We start from the raw sequence: 27,043 nt of genomic DNA, 5'->3' as shown, positions 1-27,043 counted from the left end.
AAAGTATTCAAATTATCACTATCATTTTTTGTTAATACACAGATAGGCCTATGGTGACTGAGCTGAACTGCATGCATTCTAATGTTCCAGCTTCATCCCATTGGTTGACACTCTCCTGTATTTGGCAGTTGGATAATACAGCTATTCAGTCTCACTGCACTTTCCCAGACCCGCAGTTTGCAAATGTCAACTCAGATTTCTCTCTCTCTCTCTCTCTCTCTCCTCTCTCTCTCTCTCTCTCTCTCTCTCTCTCTCTCTCTCTCTCTCTCTCTCTCTCTCTCTCTCTCTCTCTCTCTCTCTATCTCTCTCTCACACACACACACACACACACACACACATACACACACAAAGGCTCTCCCTCCCTCTCTACCCCTCTCCTTCTCTCTCTCTCCCTCGCGCTCTCTCTCTCTCTCTCTTTCTCTCTCTCTCTCTCTCTCTCTCTCTCTCTCTCCCTGGCTCTCTGTTTCAGGCACATGCACAGTCAGCCCTGACAGATTGTTTAAATGTCACCCCTGCTAGCAGTAGCCTCTGATGTTATCTGCTCTGGGTTATTGGAGGCCGCCGGGCCGCCTGCGTTCGCCTTGGAGGACAATCGTCTAATGCACTGTAGCTCCCTGCTCATCCTGCCCCACTGAAACCAATGAATACACAAGCTGTCTGACACTGACACAGTCAAAGCAAGTAGTAAAGATGAGACTTATTTCTGGTCCAGTGAACATCAGACACATCATTGAATATCTGTAAATAATAGATATTAATGTGAAAAACATAAAAACGTTCGCATGTGATTTCATAAAATATGATTTAATAAAAGACTATTTGGCTCCATGCTGCATTTACAGTAAGGAGCCAGCTGAGCTTTTTGCCGTTTCCTTCATTTACAGTATGCTATAACAACTGTCTAAATCCATAGCTAAATAAATTGTCATACATATCAAAAGAAGTAATTTTTTCTCAACGCCTTTTTTAGAGTACCAAATTAATGTAGCTGAAAAGCAATCAGTGATGCTGTTTGAAAGGGATGCGTCGGTGGGTATTTAGTTCAGGTGATCACTTGGCACTCCATGTTTATCCCATAATGTTATCTCGGCATGAGATTGTTAATTAGGAGCTTAATTTAGCAGGCCGGCATATGTTAACATTGGCTTAGGCTGCCATTGTTAAGCCACTGCTGGCTGCCGAGTCTGCTGTGACGTTACAGGAAATCTTTTTGATGTAACCCTATAACATAACATTACAAGGATAAGAAAATAACAAGGCTCATTTGATGTCAGATTAAACTGATGTGACCAGTAGCTCATGACTCTATATGGACCTAGACCAGCTTTTTTTCTATCTCCCTTTTGAACATTCCCGGTTTTTCCCTTTTTCCTCTCACTAAAATAAATGTGTACACGGACCCACTCAACTACACATTCAGGGATCACCGGTTGGTTTGGCATTAACCCAGTCGGCAGGGTTTAGAGCCACAGGTGTAGGCCAGCCCTTAGAATATGTGTGTGTATGTGCGTCAGAGACTCTGTGTTTAGAAATGTAGGCAACCAGCCAGCCACAGAGTTCCTGGAAAAAACCAGGGGGAAGGAATTAAATTTGCTATTGAGGGCTCTGCAGGAAGCCACTGTTAATATTGTGTCAAACCCAAATTATTAAAATGTAAAGTAAAATTATTAAATCATAAATAATATAAAAAATACAGTTGTAGCCTAATTATGCTGGCATAGATGGTAACAATTATTCTGTTTTCAAATTACAAAGCAATAGTTCTGAAATAATTTACTTATCAATACAGACATTTGACTAGAGTACATGCAAAATAATGATGTAACAGATATGATGACCCGTGTTTCTATTAAGAGGCGGATATTTCTGTTTGTTTGTTAGATGTGGAAAAATATTTTTATTTGAATATTATTTTTTATTTATTATTTGATTAATCTTGCCAGACTCTTAAAGAACATTAAAAGTGGTCAAAATGATTAATTATTTTTTCAAATGAATTGTGCTAATGGTGCCTATGAGCTGCTTTTAATCAGCATATTTTTGCTTTAAATGTGTAACCTGTCTGTTCATGAGAAAGAATTAACAAGGAATCTAACCTGGGCACTCCACAAATTGGCCAAAAAAAAGCAGCATATTGGAGTTGCGGCCTGTAACAAGTCAGTTCCTATTTCATTTTCTTCCTTGGTTTACATTAGACTGTGTCATCACTACTAATATATTAATGAGAAAATGCAACATGTAAGATAAATGAACCACTTGTCATATTGTCAAGCATTGAAAATGTATTTTACAGCTATTTTACTGTAATCCACAGTTGAACTATTTGAGGTGTGTTTGATTTATCTTGCTAGAGTCTTCAACAAAAACACTGAACAACATGCTTGTGAGCTAAGGTAAATCAGCACTTCTCATGTTTATTCAAGTTTCCAAAATATGTTAGACTACTAATGTAGTACTATCATAGATAGTCTAGATAGCTAGTAATACTGTCTTTACACCTTACAGTACTTTGAGCGCATATATATTGTTTTGGTTGTGCAAATTAATTTAATAGCATTTGGTTATCCCAAATAGCCTTATAGTACATGGCATTTTGGCACAATTTTGCAGAGGTCTGTTGGTCAGCAGCCTTTGAAGAGAGCTGAAAGAGGAGACTGGGCTGAACACAAAGCCTTCTGTACAGGGGGTGTAAGCAGAGCCTCTTCTAATCAGCCTTCCTACCCACCACAAAGGGAACCCTGGCTTAGGTTACCCACTAGCCCCAACACCACACACTGCTGCTCAGCCTTGTGTGGAGGACAGACAGACACACACACACTCACGCACATACACAGGTATACTCAAATACACCCCTGTGTGCACACTGATACAGGGAGGCATAGAGGCATAAGCACAGGCGCACACGAACATATACGCGTACACACACCACACACACTTGTATGTCTGTACACATGCACAAATACACACAAAGAGCAGGCGAAATAAAGAATGTTGGCCCACCAACAGGAACCTGGAGCAGCAATGAGCTTGTCATCCTCTTGGGGAGAGACAAATCCTTCCCTCCCTTAGTAGTAAACTGGGCTTTCTCAGAATGTGGGCCTGTGTGTCAGCGGAGGCCACAGGACTCTGACACACTTCATGTGCACTGGGAGGAGGAGGAGGAGGAGGAGGAGGAGGAGAACAAAGTCTCTGAGGCTTATCCCCCAGGCGAGAGTTCCCAGGCAGTGTGACGGTCAGCCAGAGGCCTGTTGAGCCTTGTGTCAAGGAGCCAAGGCGGATGCCACCACCACCAGTGGTTTAGGCTGTTCCCCTTGGTTACCGTGAGGACATGTTGGTCCTTGGGGTGTGTCACTGACAGCCAGCAACCCCTGGTGAAACGTCTCCCGGTGAGGAGGAGCTATTATTAGCTTAGGTACAGCAAAGCCTCTTAGAGATCTTTATTTAACCGGATTGGCTGTGTGATGTATGGACACTTGAGGAGTTTGTGACGCACTGGGCTTTCAGGAAGAGAGCAGGGTCTCCGAGCCCAAGGCCATTGACAGATTGAGGTTGGCCATGTTGAACAATGGGTGGCATGTTATTGTCACTTGCACAACAGTACAAAATACACTGCAATTGTGCAAAATTTTGTTTACGCTACATTTGTATTTTTAAAAAGGTTGCCGCATTGATGGGTCATGATCTTTTTAAGCCTCTAGGGATTCATTTTGTAGGCGTACTTTATGGAAATCAAATTTTGTCACAAACCATTTTAGCCAAAACTCTGCTTAGTTGCTTAGTTCCTGGCAACATCAGCCTATTGCACATTCTATCTATTGGGGAGAGTTGGGAACTTTTGGAGACACAGCAATTGTGACTGTATAACTCTTTTAGATAAATGACCCTGGCTAATGGCATAATCTTTTATACAGATATCTCTGGTCTGCTCTGTCGCTCCCCAACATGGAGCTCAGTGCTGCTCTAGTCTGGTGCTGTGTCAGGTTATTTGATATAGTCCCAGCCTGGGGGTTGATGTTGATTTCTGTTTCTCCTGGGGATGGAGGGACGGATGAGGTGATGTTTACACCAGCTCCCCTCGGATCAGTTGACTCCACACATGCAGTACCACTGTTTCCCGTCTCCTCTCCTCTCATAGGAGAAATATAAATCCAACAATTTGCCTCCACACATGAATAAATGGATACAAAATATTTTAGGAAGTACACAGAGATGGAGTAAAGGATGGTTGGACAGACATATAGGACTACATAAGCTCTCCAAAACTGGAAATGCCCCCCCTCCTGTCTCCAGGCCACTGGGGTGGTTGATATCATCACAGCAGAAGCTGCCAGGGGAAATGAAGGGCACCTGGGAAAGAGGAGGCTAGACTGGTAGAAGGGGCTGGAGGTTATTTGTCTTCAGTCAGTATACAGATCTGAAACAAAGTATGGAGAAAGGGTTTTGCAATATAAGACTAAGATAACATTAATATTTTGGTATTGGCTGACAACATTAATACTGTTATATGGAGCAAGCTAATAGCAAGAAGGTGAATGGGACATTAACACATCTATTACATTGCTGACAAAGGAGTAGCTCAGTGTGGCTGTCGTTTGAGTGTGACTTTGGTTGAGTCAGACTCTTAATATTGCTTCACTTTGGCAGTATTTTGCTTTGATGGAGACTACTTTTATTAAGTACATCCATATCTTTGAGTGTTTCACTAATAGCATCCCGACAAATCGTCTCAACAAAATTGCACTTAGGTAGTACATTGCTGTTTGATGTGCAGCCAACAACAACAACTCTTGCACATACAGTAGATAGTTACCTCACATTGCTACTTTGCCAGTCGCACACTCGCAAGTAAAGCTGAATGCTGGTAGCAATCACAACTGCAAGTGCAACAATAAAATGGATTTCTTGAGTAATCCTTTATTTTCTTTGCAGAATTTAGAATAGAAGTATGGAAAGCTGGTGCTGAACGTCTTAACATTTTTTTGGTGGAATTGATATGAGTTGGTGAGTACCTACAAAGCACCACTCTTGCCCTTCCCGCCTTCTCTCTCCCCTCCCCTCGTGTCTGGCTCTGACAGGGGGCTTTCCCACCTCCTTACCCCCCTCACCCTATCCTAAAACCCTGTCTAGAGAGGTTTTAGGTGGCAGGCTAATCTTATCTTGGCCCAGGGAGAGGGGCTGTGAGCCAGGTAACCTGGTCCCCCCTGTCTGACACCCCACCAACACCGCCTCCCCTTAACTCTTATGACCTTACGATAGGTAACAAAAAATCTGAGACAGCAGAGGGACTTTTTAATGGTAATTTTTATGGCATTTCCCCTTTATTAGGTACAGGTGAGGGTGAGGGTATGATGCAGCAGAGAGAGAGACAGAAACAGAGAAAAACAAACAGAGACAGAGAGAGAGAGAGTGCTGAGCAATTTGAACTTATGAATATGTTGTATGCATGTTATACCACTGAGACACCAGGACAGCCCAGCAGAGGGATTTCTAATCGGTTATCTGAGGAGACTGAGAGACAGAGAGTCCAGAGACAGGCCTGGACATGGTAGTGCTATCATTACTACCACCCTGCCAACACAGCTGTCTAATGATCTCTCAGACTCCACCAAGAAGCTGTTAGCGGAAAAGCAACACAGTATCAAGACGTGTAGCCTATTTGTGAATGTAATCGTGCAGTTTAAGTTTTGTGCCTATTGTAGCAATCGCCAGAGAGAATGGGCTGTAACTCAGTAGGAAAGCTCACCTGTGCAAGGGAGCAGTCTTCGGCCATTGACCTTGCTTACAGTTCTTGCAGAGCAACACCAAACTATGGGTCCATTAGCAGTTCCAAATAAATTAAACATTTGTTATAATTTGCTGGAAGTACTCAATTTGTGGGGTTTACTGCTGTATGATCGGCTGATCACTAATCCAGTTGCCAATTATAATAATGCATTTTATCCAGATTTTCTACTAAAAATGGCACATCATCTAAAAGCACACAGCAAGCATAAATAGTACAATTCTAGTAATCCTAGGTTTTTCCAAACAGAAATTACATGTTAGTGTGTGCTTGATGACTGAGGTGCTTACTTACCTATTGCCTAAACTGGTTCTAATCTATGATCATAGGCTGTGAAATTGAAATTGAAACACAACATCAGAAGTGAACTGTAAATGCTAGATGGACGAGATACCTACACTACTAATGTTCTGCTGACTGCTGCATATTGACTTTTTACAGCATACAGTTTGACCGCTTTCCTGATTGGCAATTTTTGTTTTGTTTTGTTTTTTGATTGGGCAGTTGAACATTCTAAATCTGTCATCAGCTGATTATGATCAGTGACCAATCGATCACCCCTAAAATTATAAAAATGTCCATTCAAATTCTTTGCTGTCATTGTCTAAACTACCTGGCACTCATTGTATTGCATCCCATGTGGCAAACCCCACCATTCTGGCTCCATAACAAACCATAAAAAGTATTTACAAATACGACTCATATACTAACAAAGAAGTTCATCGCACACCAAGAGGCATTAGTCCAGCATTTCTTCAATAGTCCATATTTATTCTAATACAAGTGGAAAAAACATGTAGCGAACGATGCATTTCATTTCGCCAATAGGCTTTGTCAAGCTTGCCCTTTGCAATACTATTTAGCTCAGGTATTCTCTATGTTGGTCCTATAGGGAGAGGTGCAGCATGAATATTTGACGGCCTTGAATACCACTGACGTGTGTATTGGCACCTGGAAACAAAAATAAACTACATCAGTTTCCTCAGCGTGGCCCTCCCCTCTCCATATACAACCTATTCAGACTGCTATTGATATACATGTTATTGACGTCAAATACTGCATTATTTTACCATATTTCTTCTGGCAGTACTATAATAACAACAGTAACACCTGCCTATGCCTCGTTCTCATTATTGCTACTTAATATCTGTCCTACCCTGGACAATAAGTGTCTGTGGTGTGATGAGTACTCCATTGCTACAGCAGCTCTTCAGACAAGTGGCTGAATTGAGAAGCAGACTCTGTTTGGGCTGTTTTTTTGTCTTTCCTTTTCTGCCTCTCTCCTCCTTTCTGCAACTTTCCTTTTTTATTTAGTGAACCATGCTAATGAACTGGGATTCTGTGGGGGAACAATAATGGCTGGCCCGCCTCACTCATTTAGAGAAGCATCTCAATGAGGACGAGATGTGTACATGCACTGAACAACAGGCGGGTTGTTTTTCACTCAACCCACAGGCTCTTAAGAATGGGGATCTCTGTTTTAATGCAGGAATATTTATGGCTGGCTCTTGCCTCTCACTAATTCCCTCTAATTGAAAATGTCTTTTGAAATTAGTCCCTATTATATGGGCTTTCTGTAGGATGAATGAATATATGTGAATAACCCATGTAAAAAAAAAAAAAAGAAAGCAGTTTTATCTTTCATGTGAAGCATACAATTAATTGTTTGCACTTTCAGTTTAACACTGAGAATTAATTAAGTTATCAAGCAAAAGGGAAGTACACTCGTGAGATGGATTAGCTTGATTTCTTTATCATTGCTGCATACATGGAACATTTTGCAACCTGAGTAGTTCTCTAAAAGAGCTGTAACAGCACCAGAAGGTCATCATGCCACTATAAAAGAAGATGTAAGGTTTCTGTTTTCTATTAGCATGGTCTGGTGAGCCACGTGTGACAGTGTATGCTATAGAAAGAGGGCACACACAGCTCCTCCACTGAGGTGTGTGTGTGTGTGTGTGTGTGTGTGTGTGTGTGTGTGTGTGTGTGTGTGTGTGTGTGCTCAGGGGTCAGGCTGACTGCTAGCTACTGACCCTCACTTCACTTGACTGCCCCCTACCACCACCACCATACACACCCCTCTCTCTTTCTATCTTTGTATTTTCTTTCACACTGCTTCCTCTTTCACATTGCGTCTCTCATTTCACTCCTTCTCTCCCTCTCTCTCTTCATCTCTTTTCTTATTCTTTTCTCCCAATTCAGTCTATCAGTTAGTGAGAGGATCCACTGCGCTTTCTTTTTCTCCCTCTCTCCAGCCTCTCGCTATCTTTCTTTCTCTCCCTCTCTTCTCTGTTGTCCTTCTGTCTCTCTCTCCCTGTCAGTCAGTCAGATGCTGTCGTCAGAGGATCCGCTGCTGGGTCTTGTGACAGACAGGCAGGGCCAGTGTGGAGCTGAGCAGCTATAAATAAAGAGCCTGCTGCCGCTGCCTCTGCTGCTGCTGTTGGGAGGGAGGGAGGGAGAGAGGGAGGACAGAAACACAGATACACACTCGGCTCCCAAACCCCCTCCCCTTTTCACAAATTCCTTTCAGACTGTCTTTAGCTTCTCATTCAACAAAGCTGTGATTTTGTGTGGATATCATTTGAAGTTGAAAGAACCAAGTGCAGGAACTTTCTGAACTTACTGTTGACTATCCCTCTGTGCTTACCAGTTTAATAAAGCTTTGACTTTTTTAGTGATAGGTAAAGATTTATTTAGTTTTAATAAATGTAACAAAATGCTTTTTATTTTGAGGTAGATGGGAACATCTGAGGGATATGGGGAAGTGTTGTTGTGTAATGTCACAGTGATTTCACAACCTTATCCTGTACAGGCTCCACTGTGGTTTTGGCTAAGCTAGATACATGTGTTTTATGAATACACATTGGGCTGTATATGTGCCCTGATCATTTTGCAATTTTCTAAAGGACATTAATCATTTCATTTTTTGTCTTTTCCTTCTGCAGTTAAGTTCACGTTGGATTCATCATTGCTTAAATACCCAAAGATAGGACATGACAGGGAGGCTGTGCTGGTGTTTGCATGCTTTATTTTATTATTTAGGCTTAGCCTTATTTTAACAGGGCTAGTCACATTGAGATGAGCGTCTCCTTTCCAAGTCAGTCCTGGCCGAGAAGGCAGCATACGGATAGTTGTGTACTTACCTAACATGTAATACATAAAAACAATTATGATAATAACTTTTCCTTGGCTTTTAGAGAGGCAATAATGTGTAACATTTTGGTAGCTTTTGTGTATGGATGGGGGGGTTTGAAAAAATCTATAATAACACACACCTATCTTTACTAGCAAATGGATGACTATTGAAACCTTCAGAAGGCAAAGGCATAACTCAAACTCATTCAAAGCATTATGCAAGGAAAAGATTTTTGTCAAGAACACTGACAAGCATTAATGTTGCCTTGTTGCTCCCACTCAAAGGATTAAAAAAAATTGTATTCAAAGTTTAGGCTATTTCTCTTAATTTCCTCTTCTTAATTTCATCTTAACCAGTGGTTTGAGAGACATGTTTTGTATAAATATTTTCTTATTTAGCTCAGTTGTACTGTAGGCTAAAGAATGAATTATCACTTGTGGCCTCTGCTGTACTCATGCAGGATGGCTGCAAGATAGAAAAAAAAAAGTCACATGTGAAAACCTATGTGCGAATTAAAAGCATGTGTGTTTTTTGGACACGTGTTGATTTTCTTAAAGGAATAGTTCACCCAAAAATTAAAATTCGGTCATCATCTACTCACCCTCATGCCAAATGAAACACAGGTGAAATTTGTCCATATAACACACAGGGATGTTGCCAGCACAACTTGGTAGCAGCCTTCTCCAAATCAACTGAAGTCAATGGGGACCAGTTCTTTAGAGTTCCAAAGCAAAAACAGCCAAACAATCACACTGTGAATAGAAAGACCTATACACTATTATTTGTTGCAAATCAATCAGTTGTAGTCAAGATTTGCACTAAATTATGGTGTAAATATACTGTAGGTCTTTTTGGAACTCTGAAGAACTGGTCCCCACTGACTTCAGTTGTTTTGGAGAAGGCTGCTATGGAGTTGGGCTGGCAACCTCCCTGTGTGTTATATGGACAAACTTCACCTGTGTTTCTACTGGCATGAGGGTGAGTAGATGATGACAGAATTTTCAATTTTGGGTGAACTATTCCTTAAAATGCACTGAAACAAAACAAAAATAAAAAACAAATATTGAAACAGTGAAACAAATATTGTCATATGTAATGGCATGTGAAAATGCAAAAACACTTTTCACCAATGAATTGAGTCTCAAAACTGTGACATGTGATGTCAGAATACCACCTGAAAAAAATTGTTCACATATAAAAAACCCAACATGTGTCCAAAATGCACATATGCTTTGAATTCACATGTGGGTTTTCACATTTAGCCTAACTTTTTTTGTACAGGCAACTGGTCACAATGGTTACAAAGGTCTCCACATAAACTGAACACAGCGCTTCATAACAGTCGTCCAGGTCCCAAGCGTGTGTGTGTGTGTGTGTGTGTGTGTGTGTGTGTGTGTGTGTGTGTGTGCTCCCAATAGGTGCAACAGAGCGCAGTCAGTGGAGTTTATCAATAACCTCTAATAGAGTGGTGCCAGTGCGGACAATGGGCTCTTGTCTATTTAGCTGTGTGTGTGTGTGTGTGTGTTTGTTTCTGTGTGTGTGTGTGTGTGTGTGTGTGCATACTGCCTGTGTTGGCTGACCTTTGGTATAAATAGCCTGCCGGCGCTAGCTGTGATGACAGCCGAGAGCACGCACCGTTGTGTGAATTTGTTTCCTGAGTAGCACTGTTCATCGGTTATCCCTCTTGGAACAATGCCTATATGACCGCCTGCTACCCAGCAACACTGACAGACACACATGCATACACACACACACATGCTGCACATCCAACAGTACACACACATGCAAGCATACAAACACAATGGTAAACACACCATACACTCCCTTTCCTGATATATATATCTGGAATGGCGGTATCAGTGATGCAATAATCATCTTGTTGTTTGAGAGGAGGGCAATCCTCCCGGGAAACAGGCCAACGAACCCCTGTTCAAGGCTAGCCAAACTGAATAGCACCAATAACCAATAAAGGTACCAATAAAATGAATTAGACACTGATGTAGCTGCAAGCAGAGGCTTTTCTCAGTCTTTCCCTATGACCGTTCAGAAACCTTGGATGCAAAAGGCTACACAAACAATGGTAGTTATGTTTTGTTTTGAAGAACAGATTGTTAATTTGGGAAATAGTCAATACTGCAGGGATTCAATTTTTTTGTTTTTTAGCATCTTAGGCTTTTTGAATATTGCATGTATTTGCTATTTGGTGGATGCCTTTGTGTAAAGCATCTCACAATACCATGAGTGGATATGGGTGGCCCCAGTGCGAATCAAACACTGGCAGTGTAAGCATTTGTGCTATGCTTTATCAATTAAACTACAGTACACAGGATTGCAGGCTTATATGTTTTACTTGATTTGAAGAATCAGGCTTTAATGGTACAATCTAGCCTGGGACCCTTGTCGCAATCATCCCCTTGTCTCTCCACCATGACCTGTCCTATAAAGGCACTGACGTTCAACAATCATACAGGGAGGAATCCATTGTAGAAACAACAGAGATGCCAATTTCTACACCGATAGTAGTCTCAGTAGTCCATAATGCAATGTAGCCACAAGCCATGTTGAGTTTTGAGTAAGAGGCATGGCTCTCACTTTTTCTTGACTGGAAAGTTATTCTGGGAAATGTAGGAAATCACTAACTGAAGTAGAAGTGGATGAGGCTGGTTGAGGGAAAGTGGGTTCACCAAAAAAATAATAACACTTAATCACAAAATAACTCTTGGAATGCACTGAACATCACAGATTGATGATATATAACAGTATAAGAGTATTCAAGAGTGGATTTTTCCTTAACTGTGTGTATTTCATGAAGGCTATTTTCAGCAAGAAAGGAAATTGTAATAATGATCACTGAGAGAGAACTATGTGATGTGAAGAATTGGGTCTGAGTAGCTATATAATTCTTTTTACAATGAAGTCACTTGCAGTGGTCATCAATATATTGTGTATTGGAAGAAACTTAGTTTTGCGGAAATGTGATGATTCTTGTAGTCTGAAAAGCACCCTGATGACTCATTCAGCTTATATGCTTAATATGTAAGCACAAGCCCACTTATGACTGTGGTGGTTCAAATCTGTGATGGCTCAGTCTTTTCTCTTACGTCTAACTTGTCTACACTCTTTCCTGTGTGTCTTCACTGTTAAGTCAATCAAGTAGAATTTATTTAAGTGCTTTTAGCAAAACAAATTTGTCACAGTCATTTTTATTGTACTTTTTCTTGCATTCTCAGTGAAGAGAAAAAGTGAAGTGAGAGAAAATCAGTGATGGCTGACAATATGGTCTGAATAACTGACTTAATCTTCTCCTTTTCTTGTTCTTCCTTTGCCTAGATCTGGAGCCCGATGACAACACGTCGTTCTACATCCTGAATGTGGGCCAGCCCCAGTCAATGGTTACCAACCACCAGTCTGTCGGCCTGCCCCGTCATGGCATGCAGTCCCACTCCCAGGTCATCAGCACTTCTCCACGCCTTCAGCCACACAAACTAGCCTCTGGGCCCCAGAGCTATGAGGCACAAGGCTCAAAGTACAGCACCTCCCCCCTCCTGCCCCCTGTCCACGTGGGGGCACCTAAGGCCTTTGAGTGCCCCAGCATCCAGATCACCTCTATCTCACCCAGCTGCCAGCAGGAGATGGACGCCAATGAGGAGGATCTGAGGGTGAACGGCCCTGACGGGGACTACCACGGGGACCGGCCCCTGTCCAGGGACCACCTGTATTTGCCCCTGGACCACTCATACCGGGACTCCTCGCTCAGCCCGAGCCCGTGCAGCAGCCTCTCCTCCAGGAGCTGGTTCTCTGATGCCTCCTCCTGCGAATCGTTCTCCCACGTCTACGACGATGTAGACTCAGAGCTAAATGAGGCGGCTGCCCGGTTCACCCTGGGCTCCCCGCTCACTTCCCCAGGCTGTGCCTCCCCTCAAACAGGTGGCGGAGTCTTGGAGGAGCAGGCCCCCTGGCAGCACCACCACCCCGCCTTCGTCCACTCCCACTCCATCACCCTGTCACCCCGGCAGTCTCCCTGCCACTCGCCACGCACCAGTGTCACTGATGAGAATTGGCTGAGCCCACGGTCACCCTCGCGGCCCTCCTCGCGCCCCACCTCGCCCTGTGGGAAGAGGCGCCACTCCAGTGCCGACATCTGCTACCAGGGCTCAGTGTCTCCCCACCACTCACCCACACCCACCCCAGGGCCCTCGCCTAGGGGCAGTGTGACAGAGGACACCTGGATTGGCAGCCCCTCCGTAGGCATGTCGCCCTTCCAGTGCTGCCCCTCTGAGGCCGACATCCCCTCCAAGACCAGGAAGACCTCCCAGGACAGAACAGCTATGCAGTCTGGGAAAGGCGAGCTGGGCCTAGACGACCAGGGGAATATGTCTCCTCATCTAGACTCTCCATCAGACGAGGCCATGCACGGCCTGAAGAAGGATGGGCCTGGGGAACAGTTCCTCTCAGTGCCCTCCCACTTCACATGGAACAAACCCAAGCCTGGTCACACACCTATATTCAGGTAATTAGCTGATCATGATGAGGATAAGCAGGAAAAGTAGGAGGATTATACTAATAACAATACCTTTACTAAATCCAGCTCCATCTCACAGTTATGTAATCCAATATATGACTCAGACTCCCTAGGAGAGGAATTCTTTAGAAAGTTTCATGTCACTTCCTTTCTATTTTTGAGAAAGAATTGCCTACAGTCGTTATTGCAATATGTGGAATAGATGCATGATGGATGACGTATATAGAGACCTTTGAAGCTTAAAGCTCAAAACATTAGGCTGTGTGGAGGTATCAGTATTTATGTGAGTTATCAATGTAATCACCACCTGGCAAGATAGCTCATGTGGTCATCATAAATACAATTAGTAGGTCAAGGCTAAAGAATAGACATCAATGGCGGACATCTTTATTGAGTGGGGTGAGCCATCTTAAAGTTCAAAAACCTTTTTGATCTAGAAGAGAAGTGTAAACATTGCATCGAAGTAAATTAGTATCACATAGCACTCTACATGAATAATAGGCTTATTGTCACTCAAGTGCAAATCGGTGTTCAGAAAGGGGGGAACTTTGAGCTTTGTATCTGCAGTATTCTGATGTACTGTAGTAGCACAATAGAGTAACATAAGGTTATTGGTGTATGGAGAGGAGCGTAGGGGCTCACACGCCCACAGCTCCAAGCGTACATACACACAGATGCAGGCACACTCTCCACATTAAAGGGTAATGGGTGCGATCAGAAGCTCTTGATCCTTGTATATCATGATGCAGTTTCTAAGGAGAGGAGACAGAGAGAGTCTGCTGCCTGCTCTCCTCAAATGTGTGCAGCAGATGAAGGCATGGCCTTGTTTGTGTGCACTGGCCCCTAGCGCTATAAATCAGCACAGGGCACATATGGCTAGGGGGGCCCACACACACAAGCACGCACGCACGCACGCACACACACACACACACACACACACACACACACACACACACACACACACATACTGTACATACTTGCTCAAACAGACTTTAGCACTCCCCAGACAACAACGGGGTCAGCCGCATGACAATTCTCAACCATTCAGTCTTAGTATCTTTGTCCTTATAAGTTTTATGTTCCCAGTGATGCTACAGAAGACGCCATCAAAGATGTCTCCCATTTTGCGTTTATCCTGCATCTGTCCTGCACTGGTACCGCAGAGGCAATAGCAACTTATTCTTTTCTCACATGTTATGCAGTAGAGCAAAATTAATTGTTATTATAACACACAACAGACACAGTACAATGTCTATATTGCTAGAGAATTACGTGATCGGTGAAGCTGATCACATCCACACCACCTGCATTGTTAAATTGTTTGAAGACATCACACACAGATTTAAAGGTCATGCTGTCAATTTGAAGCAATGAGGCGGTATCATGAAGGATGCAATAGCTCCAATTAGCAGTATTTTTTCCACTTTATTTTTCAGAGTTTACTTACTATGCTATTTATTTATTTTGCCTTACAAGTCTTTCCCTATACCCACTCCTGCTAAGACTAGCATTTCCCATACTACTTTAAATAGCTTAATTGCCGACATTAATTACCTTTATTGCAAAGAATATAGGCCCTAGGTAAATCTCCATTTTCAGATGTGACTTCTACAGTTGAGAATCAGCTACAGATGGTGTAAGCTCCTGTCTGCCACAGGAAAGAAGGTTCTTGAAATGCCTGTGTGCGTGCATGTGTGTGTGCAGAGTGTGTGTGTGTGTGTGTGTGTGTGTGTGTGTGTGTGTGTTAGTGGTGTTTTGAGCAGATGGCTCAGGCGGCTGGTCAGTGGGTAGGTTTCATTGGCCCAGCAGTGGAACGAGATGAGGTGGGTTTGGGTTAGTGTGGGGGGATGGGATGGAAAAGGGGTGGGGTGCCCAGACAAGCACTTTAATAAAGTGTCTGCTTCCACCTAAATCCCTGAGCTAAAAATGTAATGACACTGAAATGAGCTGGTTCCCAAAAGTTTTATTTTCTGTCTGATAAAAAGCCAATATTACCAAGTAGCCAATACAATTCTAGCCAGTAAGGAGAGTTTTGGCTAAAATTCCTTAGCAACAAATAATTCCAGGAAGTAAAAACTGAATCTCTGGATGCTTTAAATAGTGCTGGACACCATAATGTAGCAACTTTTGTAGAGACAAGGTTTTGCTTCTTCCACCTGCCTCACAAGATGTTGGGAGAAGGATGCTAGGGGGAAGATGGAGGCTGTAGAGGGGACCGGCTTGTGGGGACGTGACTGGAGCGGGAGCCCCCGCAGTATGGCTCGGACATCCGAGAAAGGTTACGCTATTTCAGGCCACAGGCCGCCGCTCCTGCTCTGCTCTGCCACACAGCTCATATTTCCTCTGTCCTCCCCTACTCCTGTTACCGTAGCAGCCATGCAAACCCACACTTCCTGGGTGGTTATGTCATGGCTGCAGGGAGGGAAACAGAAGGGTTGGGATACCACCATTACACTGCATCTGTGTTAGTCAGAGCTGTTGGCAGATGAAAACCTTGTTTGAAAAGTAAACTTTTAAGGAACTGAGAAAAATCTGTATAACTTTGAATACTGACTATTTTTTAAATTATACAACAGATTATACAACGGTCATGCAACTGACTCAGCACATAAATCACTATGTAAAATTTATTTTCAAGCAAAACCAGACCAAAATGGTAGTGACAGTGTATTCCCATGCCAACTGTTTGCCTACAATCACATGTGATTTGCTCAATATGACTAGTTAGCCTTTACGTAACAAGATACAACATCATGTGGTTTTCGGGGGCATTTCCTTGTCATATGTGGTCGGAGAATCTGTAGAATGTAGCTCAATTTGATTTGGAACCACAAGGCTACACCGAGTACACACACACAAAACTCCTAATTGACCAAAATGTCAGATACATGCCTTTTTTATTCAAAAATTCAGTCTTTCCTCTTGATTCGGTGCCAGTCTGTGGAAATGGCTCCAATGAAAGCCTGACTCACATGTCTTCCATTCAGTCTGATCAGATTGGTCCATGTGTAGCCAGCTCTTGACGGACACTTGGAAAGGGAATAATTGAGGGAGTCAACCATGCTGATTGAGACTTTACAAACTTTCCCTTTTACAAAAATTTCCATTTGATTTCTTCTGTCAAAGATCTATCATGGCATTTAGGCTCTGTATGGCATGTTTGCATGCTAGAACCCTCTCATGTGCCCAAATGGAAAACTTAGACCACCATATGACAGAGGTGCACAAAGGGCCTACAGTAGTAAAAACTGAAGTAGAACTCACTGTGGTGGCATAGGATGTCTGCCTCTTGGCCCATGAGACAGCACATACTTGTAACTGCCTACAGTGATGTGTCATTTTACTGACTCATAGGCCTAAATTACACACGCACATGTATGCACACACATGCAGTTACATTCTTGCACACACACACACACTCAATGCGGGTCTGCATGGATGCACACACAGACGCACACACACACACACACACACACACACACACACATGCACACACAGTTTCATTTCTTCTTGTGCATACTGCTAAGAAAACTATGGCACTATGTAACTGTTGTCAGACTAGAACACCTGGATGACACACATACTGTGTGCGCTGCCCTACAACAGGGCTTTTGGCTCATGAATAATAAATTGTGTACAGTATCAAGGGTTTACACTGTGGCTTGCATTACAGTGCATGTAGCTGATGTGTTTAGGTCTATTTGTAAACTAAACTAAAGTAAGCTAAATTAATTATATTATTCACTGTTAAAGGTATTAGACACATGATAATGATAATGATAATAGTGATAATGAGAGTTAGGGGCAGTTAAAGGGGCATATTTCACCCATAATTTATTTGGATGGTTTATTTTGTCCCAGGCTTTGCTGTAATTGATTCTCCAAGAAAGATTCATGAGTCATTAGCCACTTTGCCGTAATTCTTTTTGAATTTGAATTCTGAAAAAGCCTTATTCACTAAGTACATAAATCGGCTTACTGACTTACTGACTGACTTTCCCAACATTATCCGTCTGCGAGGCCATGCTGTTGGAGGACAGATTCAAACTTAACTCTCAATAACTGTAAAACCAAATACATTTGGGCTAGACTGCGTATAGTTTGGGGATTCAGTTGATTGCGGGAATAGCGGTCATAATAATGATGATGATGACGATGATGACATCAACAACAACAACAATAATTATAATGGGTGATGGCTTGGCTGATACTAAAGGCTGATGCCAGTGGTTACAGTTTATACTGGGGATGAACTGATCTAATGCACTCAACAACGGAGAGAGACCCAGTTTCTCTCTGGAGAAGACCATTGAGTGTTTTATTTTCGAGTGCAGCTGTTCAAATATGATTGTGGCCTACACAGATAAAAAAAAAAACGCAGGGAGGAAAAACACACAATGCCAGCCCCTGTGGTGCACTACACATACTACACACACACACACACACACACACACACACACACACACACACACACACACACACACTCTGTCACTCATGTACTCACTCACTCACTCTTTTTTGTCTCTCCATCTGTCTTTCTCTCACTCTCTGTCTCTCACAAACACATTTGTCCACTTTGTTCAGTTCTTTCTACACTTCTACTTCACCCCACCACTCCCACAGGCCCACATAGTAAAAAGTAAAAACTCATAGTGAAAAGTCCCCCTAGAAAATGATTCACCCGTTTAGCCTTAACATGACCTATTACAAGTGTTATGGTTTCAGATCAGGGTTAATGTATGTGGGCATTCCGGTGATTCACTGTCTGGTGGGGCTGAGTACACCACATGCTGTACCCCCATTTACTAGCTATTATGTCTCAGACCATGAGAGGGGAAACCACGTTTTTAAATGTTTTTGGTATGCCATCATTATGTGTTAATGAGCGTTGGTGTCAATAGACCACTCAAGTGCTTTTGTCTTTAAGTATTTTTTTATAAAATGATTTTGTCTGTGGAGCAATTCTGGAGAATTCTTTTCTCAGTGATCAGACCTCAAGCCCTTTGGAGTTTTTCTTATATGTGAGAAAAGATTGTTCATATTCACAGACACTAGGCTAATTACCATAACCACAAACATTTCTACTGACTGCTTTGAATTAATCTTATGAGTTCACACAACATTGTAATTCAAAATAATTTCATAATATAAATCATAATTTTTTTTTCTGTGCCTGTTTGTGTGGGTGTGTATGCATGTGTGTGTGGTATTCTCCCCTCAGGACCTCCTCCCTGCCCCCTCTAGATTGGCCGCTACCCAGCCAGTTTGGCCAGTATGAACTGAAGATAGAGGTGCACCCCAAGGCCCACCACCGAGCACACTATGAGACCGAGGGCAGCCGAGGAGCTGTCAAAGCAGCATCCGGGGGCCACCCAATTGTCAAGGTAACACACTTGTCCTCTCCGCTGTCCTCTCCTTTGTTAGATAGCAGTGCGAAACAGATGTATGTGAAAAGTCCCAGTTTACGGCTAATGCTTTTGCTAAACAGGTGGTGAAAAAGCCTTGAAGAAGCACGGTGGTCTTTGGCAAAGCGTTGACATATATTTATATATTTTACTGCTGCTGAGCTCTCAGCAGTGTCATGAAACTGCGCCACTGCATCCTTTCCACTGAAAACATCTAGAAAATCAAGCTAGTGCTGTAAAGGGGAGCTGGGGGTTGTGTTTACGCAATGAACACCACAACAACACCAGCCGTGTTTCTCCTAGACATCTTTCTTAATGGGAGGGAAATACCTTTGAGATGGAATTCAAAATATGCGTAAAATTCTCCTCTGAAACTACAATTCAATTGGCACCTTTAGCCCGTTTGTCATCCTCCTGGCCTCGTCACATCTCCTACCTCTAATATTGTAATCACAATCTGTAGTTTAAGCATGACACTACAAAGACCATTACCCAAAGATTAAAATTTTAGCAGTGTAAAAACATTATTAGAATTTGTTAAGACATCTTATGCAAAAAAGCTGTTTTACATCACATAAACACAAGTAGATTGCCCCTGTTCCACTGTAAACAAAATACCAATCACTGATGCCTTAGTGTACGTCATAATCCACCATACCAAAGATCAAATTCCCCTGTGAGGTCAGGGCTGATTTATTGTGCGTGTTTGTTAACATGATGCTTGCCTTGCATTACTTAAGATGGACTCTGTGCCCTGAGCACCTGTACCACCCAGCACCTATTGCATTACCCACATAGCCAAGACGTCACCCTGGCAACCTCCAGTCATGAAATAGAACATGAGAGGATGGCTAACAAGGATGAGCAATGACCTCAACCAAACTTATTTGGTGAATTTAGCAATTGCTTCCTGAATGATGGGCTGTTTTCCATTCAGTAGGGTTCAACTCTTCATACTGGGAATACAATACAATACGTAGGGAACAACCTCTTCTGCCTGCCTAGAAGTTGCATTACCCTTTAGAAAATGTTTCATCTTCTTTGTGCAGTGCCTGTGGCAGGTCCCTTTTGGCCAACTGGAATCTACCCATAGCTGTTGACATCGACTGACTATCATTAATAAATCATTGTACAGCTTTATAGCCCATACATCAGTGGCGGTAGTGAATTAATCTTACAGTGAGGGTCTCATTTTACATATTTGCATGTGTGGATTGTCACACGGATCCTCTCCCACAGCTAGACTGTCAGTCAACCTGTTGAAGCAGGAAGAGGACCAGGTAGGCTAGAGAGCTGTCACTATAGCCCAGTCAGCTACTCTGTCATTTGATAGTAACTGAGAGAGACTCGGTGAGCCTACCTGCAGCTAGGACCGCTGTTCACTAGGCCAGAGAGAGAGAGAGAGACAGAGAGAGAGAGGATGAGGGAGAGAGAGAGTTCAGTCTGATTAATATTTCAAGGCCACAGCAACAGGCTTCCTTTGTGTGTATGATTAAGGTAGGGCCTTGCAGCATGACCATGACCATTGTTGTGGAACCCAACAATGGCAGAGCTTAGCCAATCAGCTGACTGTCAACCCAACAAGATCACCACATACAGCTGAAGTCCCCTATCCTCCATATATCTTGGCGCCTGCAATGGTGCCTGTAACATTTTATTTTTCAAATTTTGGAAAGTAGAACTGAATAAGTGTATTTCATCACAAAACTCTCAATCAAATGGTTGGCCAATCATTCCTTGTGCCTTTTGATGGTGATAAGAAAACAAAATTGAAAGTGCCACAGTAAAAGTCCTATGATGACTACAAAGTGTGTCTTTATAGTGAGATGAGTTTCATATTAGATTTTGAGCTCCCACTTTATCTTGCTGCCACTGTTGCCTTTATGTCTTTTCAATATATCACTAGGGACTGAAGATTGAAAGTAAACTTTATCGCTAACTCTGTCAACCCTTAATGTTAATTTGTAAAATTAACAAACAAAATATGTAAATTGAACAGCTGTGCTCACAAAATAGGATATAAATACATTCTGGAGTGACTTTTTGGAAGTCAGTCCACAGTCTAACCATGCTTTGGTATTTTCTTAATTGCTCACTTGGCTTGATTTCCCTCTAGGGTTTTATTTTTGATGTTAATTATTGTTGTGTGTGTCACCATGTAGCCATTAAATCTTCCCCAGTCCCCATTAATTTCAGCGTCTGATTCAAAGAAACACCAGAGTAGGAGTCATAAGCCACTTTTCCATCCAAAGGCCGAGGAGCCGGAGCCAGAGCCTGCTCAAAATCTTCACAACACTTGATCGAGAGCACTTTTTGTTTATTTGGCACCAACTACTAAGCTTATGCACTCAAATATTGTTTTTTCAATTTTGAGTCAAATCACAGATGTTGAGTTTCACGAAATAACAAGGAAGTCCTAATTTGTCCCTTTAGAAACAGCTTGTTATCTCCTCATACATCCAGACATGCAGCCTTGCTCTATTCTCCCTTCAGGCCAATGATTAACCATTTCAACTGCAGTGAGACCAAGATTATATCCCGCCATGTGTGACGATGCATAATTTAGCTGTCAAATTTTTTCACCCAGGCATTGGCCACGCTTGCCCTCATTCCTCATCCCCAGGGGGAATTGTTTGGCTATAGGATTAGTCCACCAAATTTTGTAGCAGCCAGCGAGTGGAGAGCTTAAGATGTTTCATGTTGTCGTTGTTGTGGCTGAGGTAGTATGCTGTAACTTGACCACTTTGTACAATATTCAGTCCATAACATTCAGCAGTGGTTTGATTGCTACCACTTTTCAGATTAATCTTGATTTTCAAAATAAATGCTCTCACATGTTCTAACATAGACATTGCTCCAGAACAATTTCAGGTACACATTTGGATCTTGACACAACCCACATTTGGGTTGTGTCACTGACATGCAACATAAAATTAGTCGTTGGCTTAGATGATATCAGCAGTTGTCTGGCAGGTCTAACAGTCAGTGCCTTCGTTTACTAAACACCCTCTCCTGTATTGTTGGTCTGTTTAGCCTCTTTTTGATGCACCGTGTAAAAAGTACCATGAAGAAAGGTCACTCCTTCACCCTGTGATGCCATTATTGTTTTTACAGCAACACATTTACTATAAAACCCAACACATATACACAAAGTGCTTAGTATTATTGTTTCTTATTTTGTGCTGGTGGATAGCAGTTTATCACACTCAACAAGTTGCTGGATATTACGTCATGCTAAAATGGAAATTAAACAAGACAAAACAACAACAGCAAAAAACGCACTTTACTAGAAGTGTTAACTCATGAGACATTATCAGAGGGCATCAGAAGCACATTATGAGGGCGAATTATGTATGGCTAATAAAAGTCTCGTAACAGAAATGATTCATAATGTATTATGATGCATGTGATTTTCTGATGTGCATACAAATTAAATACACTTGTTAAATGCATATGATGTTTCATAATTCACATCATGTCTCTCTCTCTCGTGTGACATTTTTAGATAACTGACATTTCAGCTCAGATTAGTCATCAGACTTATGCACAAATATATATTCCAGTATTCTAGTATTCACTCCCGTACCCGCGACCACATCACCCCCGTCCTGCAAAACCTCCACTGGCTCCCCGTCCCACAGCGAATTCACTTCAAACTCCTCCTCATCACCTATAAAGCCCTCCACAACCTGGCTCCCCCCTATCTGACTGAGCTCCTTCACTGGCACACTCCCACCCGCAGCCTCCGGTCTGCTGACGCCAACCTCCTGTCCCCCCCATTAGGACCAAGCACCGGACCTGGGGGGACAGGGCTTTCTCGATTGCTGCTCCCTCCCTCTGGAACTCTCTCCCAAAGGATATCAGAGACTCTTCCTCACTCTCCACATTCAAGAAATCACTTAAAACACATCTTTTCAAAACTGCTTTTAATCTCTAACTCTTTTTTGGCCTCCTGGTCTTTTATTTTAATTATTTTCTCTTTCTCCCTATTTGATATGTTCTATTCTCTGTCTTATTCATTGATATTGTCTGTTATGTGTTTTGTTGTTTACTATGTAAAGCGTCTTTGAGTATCTAAAAAAGCGCTATACAAATATAATGTATTATTATTATTATTACTACAGTGTATATTCCAATATGTTTTAAAATATTTGACCTAGTTAAGGGCGGCATGGTGGCTCAGTGGGTTTGATTCCCAGCCTCGGCCCTTTCTGTTCTCCTTGTGTTGGCGTGTGTTTTTCTCCAGGTGCTCTAGTTTACTTTTACTTTTTTTTTTTCCCAAAGGTGTAAGCGTGTAGAGAAAATGAATGAAAAAGCTTGTTCAAGGGTGCTTAAATGATTTTTTAGAGATGTCATTTTTAGCCCAGTAGACCACAAGCATTGGTGAATAATTACTACTTCCAATACTTCAAAATTCATAAAATTGGTAAAAGTACTTTTGGATGGACTGAAATGATTCCAAGTTTGTGATGAAGCAGGTAGGCTTCTTAATAACCTGAACAATTTCTTTAAATAGCCTCAAATGTAGACATATCACTTGCAAGATAAGGCAAACCAAACTATAATATCAGAATTTAAGTATCTGAAAGGAATTCAGCTACAATTTTACCCAGCATGTTGGTCATAAGGGGGTCAGAGCACTTGACACTGTTAACTAGCTTGCACGTATCATGTCTCCCAGGTGTAGCAAGCTATTCCCTGGCATCACAGTGACACTGGTCCCAGAGTGTGTGACTGCAGCTTCTCTGCCACAGAATTAGGATGCATAGAATGGATATCGTTATCTACATCACCACATTTCAATTATTGCCGATGTATTGCATTTTGGCTGGCACCCTTAAGCAGGATGCAATAGAGCGTTTGTTATTGTCATGATAGCAAACATTGGTACAGAGCGGGGGGTTTAGAAAACTGCTTTGTTATGATGCCAAAGGCGTCATTTGAGCAAACAACCACATGGCTGCTGTGTTGAGCAATCCATTTTTCCTTGTCTTCAGGCACTGTCTGCATACCAAGCAAGGTTCATTTCAATGACACCATTAGGATTCTACTTTTAAAATACCATGAAACCCCAGGAATTGCCCCATCTACCCATTCTATTTCTAAGTCCTCTGCTCTCTGCGGGACCTCCTGTCCTCCTGGGGTCTTGACTCTGGTGGTGTGATGTCACCAGATGACGCCATGGCTGCCATCTGGACATGGTGGTGACTTCCTTTTGTGGCCGCGCTGTTGCCCAGATCAAGGCACTACCGAGCTGCTATGTCAACAGAAAAACAAGAGCATGAGGCAACACTGGGAAGGGAGCTGTGGGGCTGGTCTGGTTTACATGTGTAAAAGACCTTAGGGGAGGTAGACATGTCTGTGTTGTCGAGTTTTTGCGTGTGTGTGTGTGTGTGAGTGAGTGAGAGAGAGAGAGAGAGAGAGAGACTGCTTGCGTTATTTTGTCTTCTCCTTTGTGTGTTGATTGTACTAAGTGTTGTTTCCTAAAGCCCTCCTTCCCATTTAGTATTTTATCAAGTCTGTTGGACAAAGAGTGTTTGCATCAGCCAAAACCAGGGCTTTGTTTGTTGTTTTGTCCGTGATTACATCAGAAAATAGACTACTTCTATTGGCGTGTATGAAGCCTGGGATATGGGATTTTTGGGCGTTGACATTTGTGTTTTGGGACCCAGAGTTCACGCAGTAGAGTAAAAGGTTGGAGCAGGTGTGTGAAGTGAAGCCCACAACAGCAGGAAAAGCCAGCCCATATTACCTTATATGGTCAAAAAGGCACGCTTGTATGTAGTCTGGAGCGATGGCTGATACTGCTAGCCAAGAACAGGATTAAGCAGACACGTCCCCTTACATGCACTGATATTCATGCAAATATCTTCTTAATGACATAATTAAAAAAAAAAAAAAACACCTTAAGTGGAGACATTAGAAAAAATGAAATTAGCCATGCGACTCTAACTTCTTGTAGAACAAGAAGGCGCTCGGTGGAGTATAGACCTCTGCCAACTTGCAAAGCTGCAGCCTCCGTAATGGTTTCTGTTTGCTTATTGTTTATCTTGCGGGTTTGATTTTCTGACAAAAAAGCACATGAACCCAAGACTGTTTAGCAGCCGACATCGAAGTCTGCTGCTGTCAGACCATTGCACCAGCACATGAACGCAGCATAACCGTTATGGCAAAAAACGAGTAGTGGAAATCCCAAATGCTGATCACCACCAAAATCGAATCAACTGATCCTTGGGCCAAGGGCTATCTGTCCACCAAATTTCAGCCAAATCTGTTTGTAACATTTTGAGATATCTTGCTGACAGACAGGGTTAAAAACATAACCTCCTCCAACTTTGTTGGTGGAGGTAAAAATGTTGCCTTTATATTTCTATATAGAAGATGGGTGTTGTTTCCTTTGACTTATATTGTGGTGGATGGAATTTCAAGTTATTCTGCAACCAACTGTAGAGGGCAATAGAGGGACCATCTCTCCCAGGACCTCCATTTTGGCTTCAATAGCCAACCTGGGCAAAACAGTAGTTGAATACACTCAAGAGAAAGATTTGGGGTTTATCATATGAAGATGATTATAGTGCTGCATGTGCTCTTTGGTGTAGGGCTAGCTCTACAGAAAAGAGAGAAGTCCATTCTTCATGATTAAAGTTGAAAAGGCCTTACTCAGCACAGTGGCGCAGTGACCTGGGTTCAAGCCCTTCTGCCTGTAAGCATCCACCCTGCTAAGGTGTCCTTGAGCAAGACACTGGCTACGTTCCATTCCAAAGAGGCAATCCCTCAACCCTACACCCTGCTCAGGCGCCTGTTCAGTTACCTGATGCCCAGGATACTCTGTTGTGTACCGAGAGACATTTCAACAAACTTGCTAAATTCCTGCAAGGTGGTTGTGTTCTTACAGTAATCCCTTGTAAAATGTCAGGTACAATAAAAGCTGAATTGGTGATTTGCACACTCTACAGATGATCAGAATGAATAACACTTTATTTGCGACAATAAAGCTAACAGTAGCAGAAACCTATGCTGCCTAACAAACGTTATACCCATGTATTCAGTAGGTTCCAGGCAATTGATATATTTTTAATCAACTGTAGTTATAACCATAATCAGTTTTTATGTTTTTTAAACATCATTATTGTTAGTGGTAAGACTTTGCTTTTTATTAACAACCATGTGTTTTTACAGTATTCAATGAATATGTTAGGGTTTCCTTGAGTTATGAGGTTTTTAGCCGACAACAGCTTTACGCTGAAAATGCTCAAGGCAATATTGTGGATAAGCAGACAAGATGTTGGGAATGAGCTGTTGAAATTTCCGATCTGTAAGAAGGAAATGTTCCAACTTGTTCAAACCTTTTCTTCCTCTCAAACCTGAGGGGATGAGAAGGTTTAAGTCATGAATGCCTAGCTAGAGGATCTAGGCTATAGGTTATTAGTGCTTCTTACCTAATAGCTTTCACCTAGATTTAGGACTGTCTTCTCCAAAGAGAGAGTAGTTGTGTTTATTTCAAGTGGACTGTGTAGAATCTAATTGAGCTGTTTTAGGTCAGTGATTTCTTCAGTGGGTTCTGGACCACAGACACAGAGGCTCTAAAACAGTTCACACTGCTCTGAAACCACAACAAATATGAAGCAAATGAATCATATAGGAGAAGAACTTACTGTAGAGCTTTGTTTTACAAATGTCTAAACTTCATTAAGACTCAGTTTAATAAGCTTATTATCATACACTCTTCCAACAAATTGATAACGTTACGTGAGCTCTGTGTTTGCTCTGCCACTTGTATCATTATGTGACATTGCAAGCAGTAAAGAATGTTGTGTTGCTGTGCATTAATCCAAGCAATTAATAATTAGATTTTCCTTGGAATTTCACATCACAGTAGGCTAATGTGTGCTTCGGCGTCAAAACTATATCCTGTCTAGCTCAGGGAGTAGAACCTAAGAGACACTGTAAGGGGTCAGGAGCCCCAGTCAGGACACTGACTGGGGCTACCAGTACTGATAATGTATGCACTCATGGTACTGAAAGACACTTTGCATGAGGGTTTGCACCAAACGGCATATGTTGAAAACATTTGCGAGTCAGTGATCTAAAGAAAGACAAGAGAGTCATAAAGCCTTGGCTGGCAATGGTCATAACAGTCAGCTCCCCTCCTGACCGTACGTACAGTAGCCAGACAAACAAAAGCCAAACAGCGTGAC

At 42.3% G+C, this 27,043-nt stretch overlaps 1 protein-coding gene across 1 annotated transcript in view; it reads left to right on the top strand.

Annotated features, from left to right (window-relative positions):
- Positions 1-27,043, top strand: part of nfatc3a (nuclear factor of activated T cells 3a) — a 72,831-nt gene that overhangs the window by 10,418 nt on the left and 35,370 nt on the right. Inside the window, exons 2-3 of the mRNA XM_071530944.1 lie at positions 12,249-13,428; positions 18,662-18,824. Of these exons, the coding sequence (XP_071387045.1) occupies positions 12,249-13,428; positions 18,662-18,824 (1,343 nt within the window). The remainder of the gene's footprint in view (positions 1-12,248; positions 13,429-18,661; positions 18,825-27,043) is intronic.

The sequence above is a fragment of the Centroberyx affinis genome, unplaced genomic scaffold, assembly GCF_046629955.1.
Source record: "Centroberyx affinis isolate AG114_WGS23_722 - 3 ecotype Tasmania unplaced genomic scaffold, CSIRO-AGI_Caff_v1 ptg000139l_1, whole genome shotgun sequence".
In the NCBI taxonomy this organism is placed as follows: domain Eukaryota; kingdom Metazoa; phylum Chordata; class Actinopteri; order Beryciformes; family Berycidae; genus Centroberyx; species Centroberyx affinis.
Note: the sequence above shows the minus strand (reverse complement) of the source record. Positions and strands in the feature narration are given on the sequence as shown.